The sequence below is a fragment of the Nesoenas mayeri genome (assembly GCF_963082525.1).
Source record: "Nesoenas mayeri genome assembly, chromosome: Z".
NCBI lineage: Eukaryota > Metazoa > Chordata > Aves > Columbiformes > Columbidae > Nesoenas > Nesoenas mayeri.
Genome location: NC_137542.1, coordinates 75,286,942 through 75,307,241, shown reverse-complemented (window position 1 = coordinate 75,307,241; position 20,300 = coordinate 75,286,942). Strand labels below are relative to the sequence as shown.

The window sequence follows — 20,300 nt, the reverse complement described above, 5'->3', positions numbered from 1 at the left end:
TCCCCTCTACTCTGACCTAGTGAGACCCCATCTGGAATATTGTGTCCAGTTCTGGGCCCCTGAGTTCAAGAAGGACAGAGAACTGCTGGAGAGAGTCCAGCGTAGGGCAACGAAGATGATTAAGGGAATGGAGCACCTCCCTGATGAAGAAAGACTGAGGGAGCTTGGTCTCTTTAGTTTGGAGAAGAGGAGACTGAGGGGTGACCTTATTAATGTTTATAAATATATAAAGGGTGAGTGCCACGAGGATGGAGCCAGGCTCTTCTCGGTGGCAAACAATGATAGGACAAGGGGTAATGGGATCAAGCTGGAACACAAGAGGTTCCACTTAAATTTGAGAAGAAACTTCTTCTCAGTGAGGGTGGCAGAGCCTGGAACAGGCTGCCCAGGGGGGTTGTGGAGTCTCCTTCTCTGCAGACATTCCAACCCGCCTGGACATGTTCCTGTGCGACTTCACCTGCGCGTTCCTGCTCCAGCAGGGAGATTGGACTAGATGATCTTTTGACGTCCCTTCCAATCCCAAACATACTGTGATACTGTGTGATACTGTGAAATGTTACTGCATTTAGTGGTCAAAACCATCCCTGAGACCAGGGCCACCAAAATTCCTATTGGTGAGGTTACACATTCTGCCCTTTTTTCTCCCATCTTCCTTCTGCACATTAACACTGTTTCAGTACCACACCATTCTCAGTGGCTGGGAGCTGAATCTGCTTCAGAGCTCAGAGACTGTGCTGGGGGATCCTATTCCTGGGTAAATATAAAACCTACTCATCTAGTGAGGTGGGCTGTGAACTGGCTGAAGCGAAGAAGCCAGAGAGTTGTGGTCAATGGGAGAGAGTCCAGTTGAGGCCTGTATCCAGTACAGTGCCTCAGGGGTCAGTACTGGGATCAGTGCTATTCAATATATTCATCAATGACTTGGATGAAGGAATAGAGTGACTGTCAGCAAGTTTGCTGATGACACCAAGCTGGGAGGAGTGGCTGACACGCCAGAGGCTGTGCTGCCATCAGAGACCTGGACAGGCTGGGGAGCTGGGCAGGGAAAAATTTAATGAAATTGAACAAGGGCAAGTGTAGAGTCTTGAATCTGGGCAGAAACAGCTCCAGGTTCCAGTATAAGTTGGGAAACGACCTATTGGAGAGCAGCGTAGGGGAAAGGGAGCTGGGGGTCCTGGGGACAGCAGGGTGACCATGAGCCAGCACTGGGCCCTTGTGGCCAGGAAGGCCAATGGTACCTGGGGTGGGTTAGAAAGGGGTGGTCAGTAGGTCCGAGAGGTTCTCCTGCCCCTCTACTCTGCCCTGGGGAGACCACAGCTGGAATCTTGTGTCCAGTTGTGGCCCCTCAGTTCCAGCAGGACAGGGAACTGCTGCAGAGAGTCCAGCGCAGCCACCAAGATGCTGCAGGGAGTGGAGCATCTCCCGTGTGAGGAAAGGCTGAGGGAGCTGGGGCTCTGGAGCTGGACAAGAGGAGACTGAGGGGTGACCTCATTAATGTTTACAGATATATAAAGGGTGAGTGTCAGGAGGATGGAGCCAGGCTCTTCTCAGTGACAACCAATGGTAGGACAAGGAGTAGTGGGTATAAACTGGAACACAGGAGGTTCCACTTAAATTTGAGAAGAAACTTGTTCCCGGTGAGGGTGGCAGAGCCTGGAACAGGCTGCCCAGGGGCGTTGTGGAGTCTCCTTCTGTGCAGACATTCCAACCCGCCTGGACACCTTCCTATGTAACCTCATCTGGGTGTTCCTGCTCCATGGGGGGATTGCACTGGATGAGCTTTCCAGGGCCCTTCCAACCTCTGACATCGTGTGATTCTGTGATCTAAGAGGCTGACATAACCTAAAGCTCAGTCTCAGAACCCCTCCTAAAACTGCCTTTACATGAGCAGTGCTATCATGTACAGTGAGGACAGTCATTTTTGGATGCACACAGAGCATCTAACACGTTTCTGGGGAGGGATTTCAGCAGTCCTGCCGCCTGTTTTATTCCACTTGAATCTGACCAGCAGGTGGAAGCAAAAGAACAGGTTAGGAAATTTAGCAAACTTCTGGGTTTCCTGGAGCTCGACTGGTCTATGGGATGGAGGCCCTGGCTGACGGGAGCTAAGAAAGGAGTGAATACGGACTTTCGCTGTATTTTTGCTGTATTTGCTCCTGCCCATGGCCACGCAACGGACTAGGGCTGAGGGGAGCCGCAGTCGGCGGGGTCCGTCCGCTGAGGAGAGGGCAGGACAAGGAGCCATTCCCTCCTGCCAAGGGAAGGGAAGCGAGAAGGAGGGGCTGTGGGAAGCCCCCACCCTTAAGCAGAAGTCGGACCGCCGTCCCGACGATGAGCTGCGGGGCCTCCAGGCCCAGCGCTTCCCTTTTCCCACAGACCCATCTCGGTTGCCATGGCAACACCCCCGGCGCCTGCGTGCCGCTCTCCTGCGCATGCGCAGAACTGCCCCTCCCGAAATTTCCATAGCAACGGGGACGCGCGGCCTGCCCCGTTCTTACCGCCTCCCTCGCCTGGTGGGTGGTCCTCAGCGTTTCGCAGGACAGCTCCATCGGGGCGGGCAGCGGGCCCGGCCACCGGCGGACACAACCCGCGGGCGAAGGTCACAGCGAGCTCCCGGCAGCGCTCGGCCCCGCAGCCCGCGGAAGCCTGCGGGCGCCGTGAGGGATAGCCCCGCCCCACCTTCCTCACGCAGCCAATCGAGACGCCGAGGGGTGAAAGATTGCTCAAAGAACTGCCCAATCATAAGTGAAATCGGAGGTAGCCGTTAAAAGACGAGCCAATAACGCTGGGGAAGAAGGCGCGGCTGGTAGTACGGCCGGCCAATCGCCTCTAGGCTCACCTGAGTCGGAGAGCACAGCAGTTTGGCGGATTGTGAGGCGAGTGATGGGATGCTGAGCTGAGGGACCGGTCTAGGCGGACCGAACCAGCCCAGCCCAGCCCACTGTAGAACGTGTCCAGCTCACCTCACAGCGAGGTGTGCCCGGGGAGAAGCGGAGTGGGATCTGTTTGTTGCGTCAAGGATGGTGATGGGCCTTAAGATGGAGGTTGTCAGTGTACTGGTGCTGAGGGAATGCAGGGCTGTGAGAAGGGCCCTCTTCTGCGCACCTGAAAGCCCTTGTTGGAGTCACAGAATCACCGGCTGGTTGGGGTTAGAAGGGACCTCTGGAGATCATCCAGTTCAACCCACCAGCTCAAGCAGGGTCACCAGAGCAGGTCACACAGCATCGTGTCCAGGCGGGTTTGAATGTCTGCAGAGAAGGAGACTCCACAGCCTCTCTGGGCAGCCTGGGCCAGGCTCTGACACCTCAAAGGAAAGAAGTTTCTCCTCATATTCAGATGGAACCTCCTGTGCTTCAGTCTGTGCCCGTTGCCCCTCACCCTGTCATTGGGCACCACTGAACAGTCTGGTCCATCCCTGGACACCCACCCTGCAGATATTTATCACATTGATAAGATCCCTCTCAGCTTCTCTTCTCCAGCTGAACAGCCCCAGCTCTCATAGTGCCTTCTCATCAGAAAGATGCTCCAGACCCCTCAGCATCTTTGCGTCCCTCCGCTGGATGCTCTTCGGTAATTCCTTGTCCTTCTTAAACTGGGGAGCCCAGAACTGGACACAGAACTGCAGATGTGGCCTCACCAGGGCAGAGCAGAGGGGGAGGAACAACCTCCCTCCACCTGCTGGTCACACTTTTCCTAATGCACCCCAGGGACCATTTGCCTTCTTGGCCACAAGGGCAACATGGTCACCCTGTTGTCCTTCTCTGCAGAGCTGCTTTCCAGCAGGTCAGTCCCAACCTCTACTGGTGACCAGCGTTGTTCTTCCCCAGGTGCAGGACCCTACACCTGCCCTTGTTGAACTTCATCAGGTTCTTCTCTGCCCAGCCCTCCAGCCTGTCCAGGTTTTGCTGGATGGCATCACAGCCTCTGGTGTGTCAGCCCGTCCTTCCAGTTTGGTATCATCAGCAAAGCTGCTGCGGGTGCACCTGGTCTCTTCATCCAGATCAGTGCAGCTTTCTGGGTTCAGGATGTGAATTACTTTTGGGGTGATCTGTGCCTGCTGGTAACTGTCCTCAGCTGCAGGAGAACATTAAAAAAATGCCTGAAAATACATGGAAGGGAGATTAGAGTCTGCAAAATGCTTGTTCGGTGATGTCCAAGAACAGTGCATGAAGGAGGACGGGAGAGATCAGAGGTGTGAAGAACAATCCTTTGGAAACACCCACAGTACATGAGAGCTTCCCCCCACCATGTCCTGCTCATTGTGGACCAGCAGCTACTCAGTTCCACCAGCTGTTCTTAAACAGGATAACTACTAGATTCTTCACACCATGCTACGCCTGCTTAGCATCCTCAAACACACATTCTGCAGATGTCCAGACCTTCTTCCAAATGCTGTCTCCTCAGTATAACCTTTTGGTGCAACCCTGTTCCTACTCAAGAACGTTTCTCCAGCCATTTTCTTAAATCTTTCCAGTCCAGTATACAGCAACACAAGGTTTCTCTTCCTTCAAGCTCTCTTCACTAAGTATCTCCAACTGCACAGACCTCTTCTAATCCTTCTCTCAATATGTCAAGGTTATCCTGTGCAAAAACAGGACTTCAGCATATGTTAACTGCTCAGTTAGTTCCACTGCAAATGGAATGTAGTTTCATCCTGTTAAGCATGTGATTGAATACATATATTTTTAATTAAATTTGTCCATAAAACATGAAGTTCTCAAAGTGGATCAGATTAATATTCCTGCATCCAAGTTAGGCGCTCTCTTACTAGACTATATGGTTAATATTGTGGTGTTAATGTGGTAGTAGAGTAACGCGTTAATCTTCCATTACTGGGCGCTTCTTTTTTATGGCCTGGAAGGAGAAATTCCTATAACCAAAGTTAGGATTGAACTCATGCCAATTAGGTTTCCAAGATCATATAATTACTGTTGAGAGAATAGTCTGAGTTCTGGGCTTTGTTTAACTAGAGAGTTTTCTACCAGGTCTCTTGAAGAGGTAGTAGTATCTTGATGTGTGGTTTGCTGCTGTTTTGATGGACAGAAAGAGCGACTCTTTAATCCTTAGAATGCAAACTTGAGGGTAATTTCCACCATATGTTTGTGAATGAATCTTTCAAACTGTCTTTGGAGACCAACCCACTGTTACAGTCTGGGAGCCTGCGTTCAGGACTCCGAAATCCCCAGGAAAGCTCAGGTGGTTACCTCTGCAAGGGCAGATCTCTGCAGCTGAACAGCACTGATTGGTAGCATCAAAGTGTCACAAACAATTTAAGAACCTACAAAGAAACCTTGCTAGGGTACTCATTATCTAGGCCTTACATTCAACAGATATCATTTAATAAAAATAACAATGGGCAGGTAAACAACTTTATAGCTAACGTTGAAATATTTCCTTGCTGCGCTAATAACCAAAAAATAGGTGCCTCACCCTGGTATGCTATGATAGGCAAGTCAAACTAATTAACATGTATTTCATCATCAAAACTGTTTAGAAAAATAAAGAACAAATCAGATTTCTAATCTACCTTTTGTCTATATTAGTTTAGTTAATATAGCTTCACTGTATGTCTTAACATAACAGATAGATTATTTCCCATCTAAGCTCTATTTTGTCAATTAGCTGCATAGAAAGTGCAGATACAAAACACCTACACTAATTATTTCTTTCCAATAAATAGATTAAGTATTCATCTGAGAGCACCTACTAGTCAAAGCCCACATTTTTAGGGGCAGCAGAGCAACTAAGGGGGCCTGCGAGCCTCTGTGCATTAAGCACTACCCCTTTACATTTTTGCCATCTACTTTCTCTAGTGTTACATTAAAAAATAAATGGCTAAGGGATAGGAAAGATGATTGAGAAGCCTCATAAACTTATTTCCTTTAAACACTGCACATATACATCCAAAATATACCTTCAATCCCATCATCTCAGTCTTGTCAGTCCTTGTGATTTGTATTCCAGCTGGTTAAGCAGCACAGGAGGAGCTTGTTGAGGTATAATGCTGAGGAGTGTAATTGCTGCACTGCTGGGAACAGCTGTAAGATGCTCCAGGTTTTTGGTTTTTTTTTAAACTCTCTTCAGTGTGGATGTGGGAAGCAGGGAAAGTTTATTTCAATGATCCAATGTCCCTATTTCAGTAGGTAACTGTGGAAAGAGTCAGGGCTTATACGGACATACTGTGCATAGTCCTAGGAAGATTACCGGAGAAGGTTGAAGCTCGGGTGTATTTCTTTTTTTTCCTAACAAGCCTAACTCCATTTAGGGGCAGGGTGCTTAGCACCTGCAGGCTCCCTTCTTACCTTAATTAGAGCCTATTAGGAAAAACAAACCAACAACTGCTGCAGTGATAGCCTATAAGATCAGAGTATGAAATTACTGTCTTGGAGGGGGGTAAGCTGTGTCTCTGATGGCTTGTGCTGGGCAGAATTTTAAAGCTTGTGTTGCAAAATCAGAAAGGGCTCAAGGTGAGAGTGTGGGAAATGATTTAGGAGCTGCAGCAGGGGGTTGTAAGAGGAGAAAGAGGAGGGGAAGGAAGAAATATTGGAAGTGGAGGAACAAGAAGAAGCAGCAGGAGTCTCAGAAGCTGGAAGAGTGTCTGACATTTGAGGTAGGTTTCTGAAATGTTTGGTGGAAAGAGGAACATTGGAAAGATTAGAACTTTGGTAAGCTGGGTATCCGGGGAGTGCAAGTCTGGAGCTGATGCATGTGTGAGGAGACTGGTTCTAGTTACTGGAAAAGCCAGAAGAGGGATTTGAGAAAAACCTTGGTGTGGAGATAACAGAGTGGGAGAAATTAGGCCTGTGTCCTAAGTTTTTGTGGAGTAGGGACCTAGAAAAAAAGCTTAAGGAAGACCAGAATTGTGGAGTACTTGGTGTTTTGTTTTGTTTTTTTCAAAATTATGGCACCAGCAACGAGTAGGAGAAAAGCTGTGAAGGAAAGCTGGAGGAAAACAAAATACAACAAAATACAATGAAGAGAAGAGCTCTGAGGAACTCTTTTCTTCAAGCTGAAAGTTAGGAATAAGCTAATATGTTAACTCTTGTTATCTTATGCATGTGAGGTGTTAAAACACAAACTATAATCTGTTTGCTCTTATCCCAGTGGATACTGGGGATGAGATGAATGGGAAGGTTGAAAGATGTGGTTATGGAGTGAGAGGTGAGTACACATGAGAATAAAGAGAAAAAAAAGCTCAGTGCTGATGTGAGTTGAAACATTGATGACCTTCCCAGTGTATTTGAAAGAAGAAACATGTAAGGGTGTGCTGAAAGAAGAGAGAAGGCTTTGATCTTGTGTGGGCTTTTATGATCGAAGAGATCCCAGCCCACAGCTCCTCCCTTTAGTCTGGTGTTGAATTGCAAGGAAAAAGAAATGTTTGATGGACTTGAGAGCTGAACTTCTGCAGTGGTGCGGCAGACAGGGTGATTTATTCAGCTGTGAATCCATGGTTTTGACTGATGTCCTGGTTTTGTTAAAAAACAAGTTTCTCTTTCAATGAATTCTGCCTGTCAGCTAAAGCCTTCATATTAACTGCATTTTCCTGGAGAATCAGACACATGTTTTGGTAAACCTAAAAATGGAATGCAAACTTATTGATAAGCATGGGGGGATATCTCACGAGAGGGGCAACGAGAAACTGGTGACCAAGAAACTGACCAACTGTGTATAATATTCCATTCACATGAATACCTCATATAAAAGTGGGAGATCATGAGGATCCTGTCCCTTTTCCTTTTTCCTTCTGCTTACGGCCGACATTAGGAGAGGACCTTGCTAGTCGTCCCTGTGAACTGAGGCCTAGTGACAGACTGAATCCAGCTCCGGTTGGCTGCAGAGTCTAATCCAGGACTTTGGGTGCTGGCTCTGCAGTTGCTGAGACTTTCAAGATTGGTTTTGTATATTTTATATTGTTTTCTCTATTCTTATTAGTAGCATTAGTAAAACATCTTTAATTTTTTCCAACTCTCTTCTCTCTGTCCTTCTTTCGCTCCCAATTGCCTGTCCTGAGTGGGAAGGGGGGAGAGGGAGGGGCAAAAAGGGTAAGTGGAGGGGAGAGGAGGTTAACAATACATCTGCCAGGGTTTTATTGTCACCCCGCAATCTAAACCCTCGACAACTGATAAAAGGGTTTTGAAATGTAATAAAGGTCTTGCGTTTAAATCTTCAAGGAAGTTGCTATTATAAGGGCAAGCACAGAACTAGTTTATGTAGAGAAGTACCAACTATATGCGGTTATGGTTAAAAACTTTAGCACAACTAAGAGTTTATCTTGGACTAGCTAATAGTAAATAAAAAGGAAAGCCTGCCTCAAAAGACTGTTGCGGAATTACCGCTAATAATTTTAATTATTGAGTTCCTATGTGTCCAGATCCTGTCGTGATACTGAGTGATCATAGCCAGTGTGTTTGTGGGTGTCAATATCCTCTATAAAAGTTCAACTATTTGTTCCCAAAATTGTGTTGGATTCTGTCCTGGCAGAGCTTGCTGCTGATGTGGGTCATATCTTGGCCCATTAAGGAGCTCGGAGTTTGTTCTGAAATAGTTGTAGTTACCACTCTGAATCAGTCAATCATACAAAAAACTGATTTTGGTGAATATGGCCAAATATATTTTGCATTTCAGACATTTTTTTTTTTTTGTTCCAGTGTCCCTCTCCAATTTCTCGTTTGAGTCAGTTTGGCTGCTGGCCTGTTTGCTGGCTTAGCCTTTGCATTTTTTTTTAATTGCAATAAATCGGTTGTTTGGTTTAGCAGCCCAGTTGCCAATAAAACTGAATATTGTGACTAAGTAATTATTCTGACTAGATAATGATCTCTGGCTGCTTTTGAAAATAATATTCTCAGCTGCACCGCGATGTTTATTTTTCTGTAAATGCCTCAACGTTTCCCATAGAGCAGGAAACCCGTTATTGTGTTTTGAAGCTTAGTGACATTTTTAGCTTCATTTTTTATTAATAAAACGTGTCACATCGCCATTATAACACAAATTATGGGGATGTTTTTGATGAGACGGATGAAACCAAGCAGGTTATAAAAATCACAGCGCAAGCCCAACTTTCAAGTGAATACATTACTAATGGCAAGACTGTGTTATTTGCTGTTCTTTTTGTGTGTGTGTAGTGAAAAAAAAATGGTTTTACCTCACAATTACTCCTTCTTTTACCTTATGATTTTGTCTTATAGTTTTTTTTTTGGTCTTATACAGTTTTCTTCATAGCAAAATCGCTATAAATAGACACAGTGGAAGATACAGGTTCTACAATGGCCCTCACAACTTCTTTTTACCTCACGATTTCCGCCCCCCCCCTCTGCTTTTCCCCTTTACCTCACGATTCCCCCCCCCCGAATTTCCGCCCCCCCCCGCTTTTCCCCTTTACCTCACGATTTCCCCCCCCGCTTTTCCCCTTTACCTCACGATTTCCCCCCCCGCTTTTCCCCTTTACCTCACGATTTCCCCCCCCGCTTTTCCCCTTTACCTCACGATTTCCCCCCCCGCTTTTCCCCTTTACCTCACGATTCCCCCCCCGCTTTTCCCCTTAACCTCACGATTTCCCCCCCCGCTTTTCCCCTTAACCTCACGATTTCCCCCCTCGCTTTTCCCCTTAACCTCACGATTTCCCCCCTCGCTTTTCCCCTTTACCTCACGATTTCCCCCCCCGCTTTTCCCCTTTACCTCACGATTTCCCCCCTCGCTTTTCCCCTTTACCTCACGATTTCCCCCCCCCGCTTTTCCCCTTTACCTCACGATTTCCGCCCCGCCCCCCGCTTTTCCCCTTTACCTCACGATTTCCGCCCCGCCCCCCGCTTTTCCCCTTTACCTCACGATTTCCGCCCCGCCCCCCGCTTTTCCCCTTTACCTCACGATTTCCGTCCTCCCCCCCGCTTTTCCCCTTTACCTCACGATTTCTGCCCTCCCCCCCGCTTTTCCCCTTTACCTCACGATTCCCCCTTTTTTTACCTCACGATTCCCCGGCGGGAGGCGGAGGACCCGCCCTCCCGCGTCACGTGGCGGGGGCGCGCGCAGGGTGCGCGATGGTGGCGGCGGCGCCCGGTGACGGCGGCGGCGGTAGCGGATAGAAAATGGCGGATTTCGAGGAGCTGCGGGTGAGGAGGGGAGAGGAGAGGAGAGGGAGGCGGCGGAGCGGGGGGGGAGATGCGGGGCAAGATGTCGCCCGGCTGTTCACACGGTGCGGGGGGTACGGGGTGGTGTGTGTGGAAAAGCGATGCCCCCCCCCCCCCCCCCCATCCCTCGGCCTTTCCTCACAGGAGCCCCCGCCGCACCCCTCGGTGTTTGTGGGAGCGTGAACGGGCAGCTCCTTTCGCTCCTAACGGCCAGAAAGCACCGAGGCCTCTTTCGGAGGAAGCGGGGGCGGCGGGATGTGCCTGAGGGGAACCGGCGCTGTCACCTGGGCGGGTGGGACCCGCGTTGTGCTGTCGGGGGGATCCTTTTCCCTCCCAACCCCGACATTTTAAAATCCTTTTCTGGGGGTTGGGCGCCTCGCATGGCGCCTCGGCAGGGCCCAGAGCCGCCGTGCCCTGGCTGCACACTGAAGGGAGAATGCTGAATAATCAACCGGTGGTGGTTTTTTTGTTGTTTGTTTGTTTTGTTTTTTTGTGTATTTTTTTGTTTGTTTGTTTGTTTGTTTTAAAAAATACTAATGCTTTTACTCTTTGAAAATTCATCAACCGGGAAAACGGTGCCTGCGAAGCATGAAATCAGTATTTCTTTACAGACCTGTTTGATCATCGTTTGAATGTTTTTTATATTGCTCTTGTGGACTTTTCTGCAATAGATTTTGGTTTTTTTTCCGATGTGTGGGGGTGGCCTTTCATATTTGAAGGTGTGTACACAAAGCGCTGACTACATTGTTTCTGTTTTTTCCTTATGTTTCTTGATCAATCTGTGAGTATCTTTGCGCAGGAGTCACCATCCGTGGAGGGGTTTAAAAGGTGTTTAAATGAGGTTCTTAGGGACGTGGCTTAGTGATAGTGTTGGGTTATGTTTGGACTCGATGGTCCTGAGGGTCTCTTCCAACCAAAATGATTCTTTGATTCTAACATTGCCTTTTCTGCAGCATCCTCACCTGCAGAAGTGCCGCCGAGGGAACACTGCAGTCACTGACCCCATCTTTTCTGACCTAGGCTTTCCTACAGAGGGAATAAAAGCCGGTTAAATAGGAACCAGTGTGAGTTAGCCTTTAGTGCAGAGAAGGGTCTGTTGGTTGAACTGACTGTAGTCTGACCAACTGTGTACACATACGCAGGCAGGTCGCAAGAAGAGCCAGAGGCCACGGATGCATTGCAAAGAGCAAGTTTTATTTTAGTTACCTCTCTACTGGGGGATCTCTGAAGCCACACCTAAGCTCCCAGGCGGAGGTGACACAAGTGGGGACGCGGACGCTCGTCAGTTCACCCCTGCTGGAAGATCACTGGGCCTGCTGAGCTCGCCTGTATTTCAAGGCTTCAGGCAGGTGCGGCCTCCCGCTCTTTCTCACAACAAAGCAGGAATCTCAGACATGGTGATAAGGTTCTGTCGAGGCTTTAGATTGCGGGGTGACAATAAAACCCTGGCAGATGTATTGTTAACCTCCTCTCCCCCCTACTTGCCCCTTTTGCCCCTCCCTCTCCCCGCTTCCCACTAAGGACAGGCAATTGGGAGCGAAAGAAGGACAGAGAAGAGAGTTGGAAAAATTGACAATGTTTTACTAAGGCTACTAATAAGAATAGAGAAAACAATACAAAATATACAAAACCAATCTTGAAAGTCTCAGCAACTGCAGAGCCAGCAACCAAATTCCTGGATTAGACTCTGCAGCCAACCGGAGCTGGATTCAGTCTGTCACTAGGCCTCAGTTCGCGGGGACAACTAGCAAGGTCCTCTCCTAATGTCGGCCATAAAGAGAAGGGAAAAGGAAAAAGGAAAAGGGACAAGATCCTTGTGATCTCCCACTTTTATATGAAGTATTGATGTGAATGGAATATTATACACAGTTGGTCAGTTTCTTGGTCACCGGTTCCTCGTTGCCCCTCTCCTGAGATATCCCCCCATGCTTATCAATAAGTTTGCATTCCATTGCTATGTTTACCAAAACATGTGTCTGATTCTCCAGGAAAATGCAGTTAATATGAAGCTTTAGCTGACAGGCAAATTCACTAAAAGAGAAACTTGTTTTTAACAAAACCAGGACAGGTGCCTAGAGTTTCTCACAGGCCTATGTTACCTAACACAGAGGTTCTACTCATCAAGCACACAAGCTCAGTAAAACAATAAGTGTGATGTATGTGCTTTTTCTACAGACAGGTGCAAGTCACTTGAGCGTATTTACATTTAACTAACCTCCTCGCCAAATCTTCCGCTATATCCCCATACACCAACAGTGGGAAATATGCTGCAATCTCCAGAGAATTTCCTATGCTGAGGCTTTTTTGGCACTTAACAGGGCTTGCATTGAAGGAGATGGAGTGTAGCTGAGGAGCTCGGTTATAAAAACCTCACAGAAATAATTGCTTTTCATTTGAGGACAACAGTGCTCTATCTCAGTCCTAGCTTTAAGAAGGGTTGGGTTAGTTTTTCCTAAGTTAAATTTGTGTTTACATGTTTTTTTGTTTAGTGTCCTGACTAATTTTCAGCCCTCTTTGTTATGTCTTTTGAAGGGTGTAGCTACGTAGGTGGCTAAACCCTCAGTGTAAAGTTTGTAGCAGCGATAACTCTTCTTTGTGTAGCTCCTCCAGGCTTGAATTGGAGCTGTGATCTGCATTTTCCAAAGCACCATAATCACTTGCCTAGATATGCATAAGTATTGGGAGACTCTGTCTGGGAGTTGGGTACCATACCTTTGAAATTATATACACATATGAGTTTCTTGTCAAAAGTAACACAGAAATATGGAGGGAAAAGGGAACTGGGTTTCAGGCCAATTACTACAGTGCCCTTCTGTCACTCAAAATAATAGATATCAGTAGTTACAAAAAATACTAGTCTGAGAAGTGATGTTCCCATTAATTTTATTTGTAAACTGGAGTGCCTGTGAAATGAATCTGTTAGCCTGGAGCTTCTCTAAGTGTTCAGTTTCCAGCTGATAGTAGTTATTGATCCATTTTGGGAAAGCTCTAGATTTTTTTATTTAATATAGCAGACTGCCTCATGTCTTCAAGTCCTTTACTGCTGTTTGGTTGGGTTTTGGTTTTTTTTTTGAAGAGGCTATATTTGAATGTTTCTGCTTGAATACCAGGCACTTGGCTTGCAGGTTTAGTATTTTCTTCAGACAAACAATTCTTCCTGCTTTTGGCCAAAGAGACACCCCCTTCCAGCAACAGATTTCATTAATTCATCTTTAGGAGTGATCTTAAGTTGCTGTTTTATAGATTAACATATGGGACGTTTCTGTGGTAGTATTGTTTGCTGCTTTCTTGTTGGTTACTGTTTCCTGTAGTATGAGATCTCTACCTGCCTTATAAAAGGCCAACAGGGTGATTTGGAGAGTTGGAATTATTTCAGTAAATTCTTAAGGACTGACTGAAGTCAGGAGGCCAGAATTCTCTCTTAAATTCTGTTGTTGAAGGAAACATGGAGGGCCAACATTTTTATACTCTCAGGGCAAATGGTCATTTTAATATTTGTTAGTACCATCCCTGACATCCTCTGCATCTTCAGACTGAAAATTCTGGGGACCTGTGACCAAAGGATTATAATAGAGACTGTAGTGAAAGAAAACAAACAAACTCAAAGGAACAGGCTATTAGGCCACTCCTTCTGGAAATACTCAGTTTTATTAAGGGATTCGGAAGCAGCTGTAACCATAGTCAGTACTTTTCAAGATATTGATCAAAATTTCAAGTATATAAGGTTTACTATTCCAGACCTTCAGATTAACCCTTAATTAATTAACAGTGTTTGTTGAATTCTGTAGGGTACTAGTTTCTGAAGTATTAGGGAGTTGCCAAGAAGATGTGGTGAGCACAACTGTATGTTTCTTGTATATTTTGAGACATGGTTTCCAGACCTGCTGTTTACAGATGTGGTTTTAAGCATGGCTCACACCTTTATCCATAATCCTCACTCCTGAGCAGCCCAGTGAATGTCAGAGGGGTCACACAGGTGTAGATGGACACGGAACAGAAGTCAGCAATCTGGTGTGGAGGCCAGAGATGGAATTTGAACAGCAGTTTGAACAGAATTGGTCCAGAAGTGGGGAGCTACAGCTCCTTCTGAGAGCTGTCTGTGCGAAAATTATTCTGGCTCCCAACAAATACTGATCTCACTGAGGTTTGACTTTGGTTTTCATCCCAGCAAAATCCTCCAGATAATAGGATGGGTTATATATTATTACTTGGAGAGAAGATCTCTTGGGCCCCCTAAGTTTCTCCTAGCATCCTGACTCTAAGTTGGAAACAATACAGAGTGAACACTATCCTTGAAACATTGCAGATCCCCAGTTTAGAAGACAACAGCTTCAGTCTTGCAGTTTGTATTTAGTCAGGTTTTGAAGTAACATGTTGACTTCATCTTTATGGGAAATAAAAGCTCTTCATAGGAGAATGAATACGCCTGTGCCAAAACTGACTTGTGTGACATTAGTGATTAGTTTAATGGCTATCAAGGAAAAAATCTTAGTGAGAAAAGATACAAGTATGCTCATATGTTCTAAGTGGAGGGAGAAATTATACAAAATTTACTGGAAAATCAGGGTTTATAAATGCTGAAAGTCCCACTTTTAATTTTTGATCTTATGCATCCAGTACTGAAGTAATGTGATTTAAATGTGAAGAGCAATATGGTTTGGATACCATAGTCAAATGCAGAAATTGAAATCTCGTTGTTGTATGTATTTGATCTCCTGTTCATAGTAGATTCAGTGTCTTTTCACTCCTCTTGATTTTTCCAGTTTAAATGCACAATATTTGCCATTTTACCAGGTGAAGCAGTGCTTGCTGCTAAATTGTTAGCTAAGAAGAAAACACAGAGCTATTGTCCTGTGTCCTCTTCGAGCTCATTGCCAAGCACTCTGTTGTACTCTGTTTTATTTTAGCTGTGTTAATATCATTGTATTGTATATGCCAGACACTTTGGGGGTTTGATGTAGAAATCAAATTCTGCATGTTGATCTGGGATAAACTTTAAAAGATGGTCGGAATAGATATTGAAACATTCCTGTTGATGATGTAGTGATCTTTAGGTTGCAGGTAACATTGAGTGTATTAAATAAGATAACAATATATTATTATAGGTCATTAACAGTATTTTATCAAAGGTCATCTTGTATCTGTATGTAATTCCCCTGTTTTCAATAGGCACATAGTCACTTTTTTACACACTTCTAGAATAATTAACAATGATTACGCTGAGGTACAGTGACAGCAGAGAGGAAGGAGATAATGTAGTTTATGGTACTGAAGTGAGGCAGCAATGAAAGGAGTCAAGCTTTGTTTTGAGCATTTTAAGTGAAAAGAACATAAGTACTTGATTTAGGATTTTCACTGTTATATTAAGTGCATGCAGCTTCAAAGACTAGTGCACAAGTTAGGAGCCAGACTAGAGTTAGGACTAAGAAAAGTCCCCATAATAGTGACGACCTGATCGTCGTGCTGTTTGCACCAACCGTTGTGTTCTTCAGAGCTGCTCTTACTGTTTTGGATGACTTACACAGGTTTAACTTGTGACCTCCTCGTTCTTTCCCAGGACTTGCGTTTTTTTATCTGCTTCCGTCAATTTCCAGAATATGTTTGTATTTAGGGCCAGCATAGAGGTCTTCAACCATTGCAAGGCACAAGTTGCACTCTCTTACCAATATTACACATTTCTAGCCAGTTACAAATCAATAGGCATGCAAATTTATTGTGAAAGTTGTAGTTGCCCTAGAAGCTACAGTTACTGGTAGTTATTGTAGACATATGTCAAGAATTTAACATGCATTCTTGCTGTCTTCATATTTACATATATAAGTACAATGACTTTTTAAATTGCAGGTAGCTTTGGCAGGGAGATTGTGCACGTAGCTCTTGTTTGAGAGAAGTGTTTGATCGCTTACTTTTCCCTTAATTTTAGCAGCGTGTCAGCATTTCCTGGACTCCTTAACATCATGATCCCTGTGAAACGAATGCCATTCCAGATACACCTACAGCTTAATGCTTTAGAACAATTCTTCTGCTTATGAATCACGGTCACTATAGTTTAACAGTAAGAAACAAGAAAACCCTGTGAAACTTATGACCTTCAAGTATGAATTTCAGTGGAAAAAAAGTTTCTGAAATATAGAAGTACTTGCATTATCCAGTCTGATTTCCTTCCTTAAAGGTCTGTCCAACTAGTGCCTGTATTCCTGGACAAACAGTAAAAATAAAATGGCTTTGGTCTTCTGTGTTAAAAAAGCTTTGTATTAGGTTGTGCAGCTCTAAAGAACTCCTCTGAAGAGGAAACTGATGGCATTTACATGACACAACTTGAATGTCTTAATGCAGTGATGTGAAAAGCATGTTAATAGCTAGGCTACAGTCTTCTACAGTTTTTCAAGAACCCTAAAAGAAAATAACTTGATTCATGGAATAGTTTGGGTTGGAAGGGACCTTTAAAGCTCATCTAGTCCAATGCTCAACTTGGTACAGTCTGTTAAAAGTAATATCTGTCTTTCACCATAATTATAAATGCTCTTAAGCATATCTCATGCTTCATAAAACCTTGTTAATTACAACGAGTGTCCACTTTGATATATCTGTAAATGGAGCAATAAGTGCAAATGTGTAGATCAGACTCAATGCATTTCCATTCATGTGGTGGTTGTTGCCTTAAAGAGAATGTAGAATTTCCTTTAGGGGGAAAAATGTTACAAAAGCCATTGTTTAATTACTACCAGTAAAACTTACTTTTGCAAGACTTCTTTCAAAGGAATATGTAAGATTTTTGTGTTGATGGACGAAACTGTGTTGTTGTTTTTTTTTTTTTTATACTCCCAACCATTTTTAATGGAGGTGACAATTTCAAATCTTGCTGACTATGGTATTGAAGCCAGCCTGTGTCTTCTAATAAAACAAAATCCATCTTGTAAGAAAATGCTGGTTTGTGGAATTTCTACATAAAATGTGAGCTGTTTTGAGGCGTGATTGACTGCACATTTCACCTTGATTAACTTGCAGGAATGCACAGAAGGCAGCAGGCAGGATAATAGACAGTATTTTGCAATAGATGCTGTGTAAAGGATTATTTTATTCATTTGCATTCTGACTATGGAATCCAGAATCATGCTGACATTGCTATCAAGCTTATGCAACTATCTATGGAAGCACGTAACATGAAGTTCTCAGTAAATCCTTGAATATCAGTATTATCTTTTACAGCTAACACAATTTCTCTTTTATGTGCCATGACTATAAAGCTGTTACAGTACTTCAAGCTACTTTTTATGAATACTGAAACACTTTTTCTTCACCCTTTTTGACTGTGTGAGTAAGGAAATGTAGCAGGGGAAGGAAAGGCAGAAACAAACTTCCAGCAGCTTGCAAACTGGGTGTACTTCTGTCTTCATCTCCTCTTTTCTTGTATCGTTTTGCTGTTCAGAGTAGTTGCTAGGATGGAATTACAGTGACATCTGCTGTTGGTCTCTCCTTTAAGTGGCAATTATGTCTGTGGTGCATTTATCACCGGGGTTTTGGGGGAATCCTGGTTTGAAGTGTGCTGGTTTAGCTTCCTGATAGCTACTTAATAGAAACCTTGCTGTACCCAAACTGGCTGTCTGAAAATATTGAATTTCAGTGTCTGCAATGGGATACTCTCATCTCCTACACAATGAGGAAGGGGGGCTGTGATGAGAGTATGACTGAAGTATCTTTGATGGTTGTTTTGATATGTGCAAATAGTGTGGGCCTTGAAAAGGTGGGTCCTGGCTGCTTGTACAAGTTCAGTTTTTATCTGGTTCAATTCCCTGATCTGTCTTACTGTAAAAACAATTTTCTCAACACTAAGGAGAGACTAGGGAGCAAACAGCTGGAGACACAGGAGGCATTCAGACGTTTTGGGGGTTTTTTTGGTGGCTGAGTATGTGGTTGTAGCATAGTTGTGTTAAAACTTCAGCTGAGCTCAGATCTGTGTTGGAATATGTGGATCTACACTCTTCAACTGCATAGTAAGGATTAGGGAAGGTAAACCCAAAACATGGCATTTTGAGTTGTATCTCTTCTGAAATCAGTGCTATATTTTGGGCTACTGTTTAAGGGCAACAATACGCTTTTGAATTGTTCTTCAAATATTTCTTATGATCCCAGACGTCTACTACTTCATGCCTTCTGTCAGGTCCTCCATATGCTGGTCCTCGAGCCTGGAGTTGGTAAGGTACAGTAGTACAGATTAAAGTCAGATGTTCTTTCATCTTTACGACTTCACCTCCTGGTTACAGTGGAATAGTCTCACAGAAATAGGAAGGAAATTGCCTAGAAGAATTCTGGACAATTTTATACCTCTGAAAAGAGAGCTTTCTCACAAAAATATGAAATGATGCACCTGTGTTAAGTTACTTGTTTGTCATAATATGGGGTGAAGATCACTTACTCTTGCATAGTGTGTTTTTTTTATTTCTTGTTTAATTTATTTTTTTTTAAATGAGAATCTTTATGAACTTCAAAGTTCAATCCTCAGTCATCCACAACCGTGATAACTAAGTAAATACTATTATTTCCTTTGAAGAGATCTCTGTGTCACACAGTACCAGAACATGATACAAAAAGAACACAACAGTGACATTCTGGCAGAATCAGTTAAGTTGGTTAAACAGTTTGTTGGAACAATTTAACTTGGCTTTTTAAAAAAGCGTCTGTTTTGCTGTGCTGTCCTTTCAGGAGTGAAACCTGATGTGCCTGTCTTTGTTCACGTGTGCGTTTAACACGCTGCATAAACTAAAGGCTGTTTCAGAATAAACTACATAGAACTTTAACAGTTGCCTGTTTTATTTCTTAAAATGTGTTGGAAGGAAGGTGGTAATACTGATTCATCTGACTTTTTGTTTAATGAAATGAGACAGGTTTTGTGATAAAGCATATGCTTCTGGCTGTGAATTTAAGATGGCACTGCATGGGTTGCATATTTTTTTTTTTTTAAGTGGGGAAAACAATCAGAAGTCTTTGAAATCAGTAACACCACCAAACTCAACCTTCATCCTGGACACTTTTTTGTTCTCTTTAAACTAACTATACTGTTGTGTTGGGTAAGAATATGAATCATAGAATCATTTCAGTTGGAAGAGACCCTCAGGATTGAGTCCAATAGTAACCTAATTCTGGCACTAAACCATATCCCTAAGAGCCTTTTCAACCCCTCCAGGGATGGTGACTCCACCACTGCCGTGGGCAGCCTGTTTCATATGTGAGTATCCAGGATGACAGGTGTGAAACTACAAGGTGTTTCAAAAAGATTAATCCAATTTGGAATCACTATAATATTTGAAATTTGGTCCATCTTTTTGAAACACCTCATGGAGTGATGGAAACTCGGGTGCTTCACCCTGCAGAAGGAGGTGCTGTTAGTTCATCTGTGCTTATCTCTCTTTTTTTCTCTAGAATATGGTATCAAGTTTTCGCGTTTCTGAACTACAAATGTTGTTGGGGTTTGCTGGCCGTAATAAAAGCGGACGGAAACATGACCTCCTGATGAGGGCACTGCACTTACTGAAGAGCGGCTGCAGCCCAGCGGTTCAGATAAAAATCCGAGAACTCTATAGGTGTCGGTACCCAAGGCCGATTGAAACTCTTTCGGACTTATCGGCTATAAAACCCCCGGTTTTCAATTTGGACAGTAGCTCCTCTCCTGTTGAGCCTGACCTGGCTGTTGCTGGCATTCACCCACTCCCTTCCACTTCGGTCACCCCTCAGTCTCCTTCCTCGCCTGTCAGTTCTGTGCTCCTCCAAGACACTAAGCCCCACTTTGAGATGCAGCAGCCATCTCCTCCGATTCCACCCGTTCATCCTGATGTTCAGCTGAAGAGCCTCCCTTTTTATGATGTGCTTGACGTGCTCATAAAACCTACAAGTCTAGGTAAGTGTTTAATAGCTCTGTGGGTTGTGTAATTCATGAAATAGGTGTTGCTTGTGATTTCTAGACTTAATTAAATTTTTGCAGCTGAGGAAAAGTGGAAGCTCCCTTCCCTTCTCATTGCTACCTTTGCCCTCTCTGCTGCTTGTCCCCAAAAGTGCCAAGCCACACTTCAGAAAATACTGTTCTTTTCTGCTAATATTATGTGATTAAAGATCTTTGTCTTTTGAAGATTGAATAATAGAGTAGTTCAGTTGGAAGGTACCTACAAAGATTGTTTGATG

At 44.3% G+C, this 20,300-nt stretch overlaps 2 protein-coding genes across 10 annotated transcripts in view; one reads left to right on the top strand and one right to left on the bottom strand.

Annotated features, from left to right (window-relative positions):
- Nucleotides 1-2,549, bottom strand: part of KATNAL2 (katanin catalytic subunit A1 like 2) — a gene marked incomplete at both ends in the record, with an annotated part of 33,212 nt that extends 30,663 nt beyond the window's left edge. Inside the window, one exon of the mRNA XM_080361973.1 lies at nucleotides 2,499-2,549. Within this exon, the coding sequence (XP_080218099.1) occupies nucleotides 2,499-2,549 (51 nt within the window). The remainder of the gene's footprint in view (nucleotides 1-2,498) is intronic.
- A 7,419-nt stretch (nucleotides 2,550-9,968) lies between these two features.
- Nucleotides 9,969-20,300, top strand: part of PIAS2 (protein inhibitor of activated STAT 2) — a 30,583-nt gene continuing 20,251 nt past the window's right edge. For 8 of the 9 annotated variants that reach the window (XR_013923552.1, XR_013923553.1, XM_080363121.1 and 5 more), the window contains exons 1-2: nucleotides 9,969-10,106; nucleotides 19,545-20,019. Coding sequence is in view for 7 of the 9 variants with exons in the window: in XM_080363121.1 (XP_080219247.1) it covers nucleotides 10,083-10,106; nucleotides 19,545-20,019 (499 nt within the window). In the remaining 2 variants the exon portion in view is untranslated. Of the gene's footprint in view, nucleotides 10,107-19,303; nucleotides 19,351-19,544; nucleotides 20,020-20,300 lie in introns of those variants that run through there. The other variant, XM_080363120.1, reaches the window with a different exon arrangement.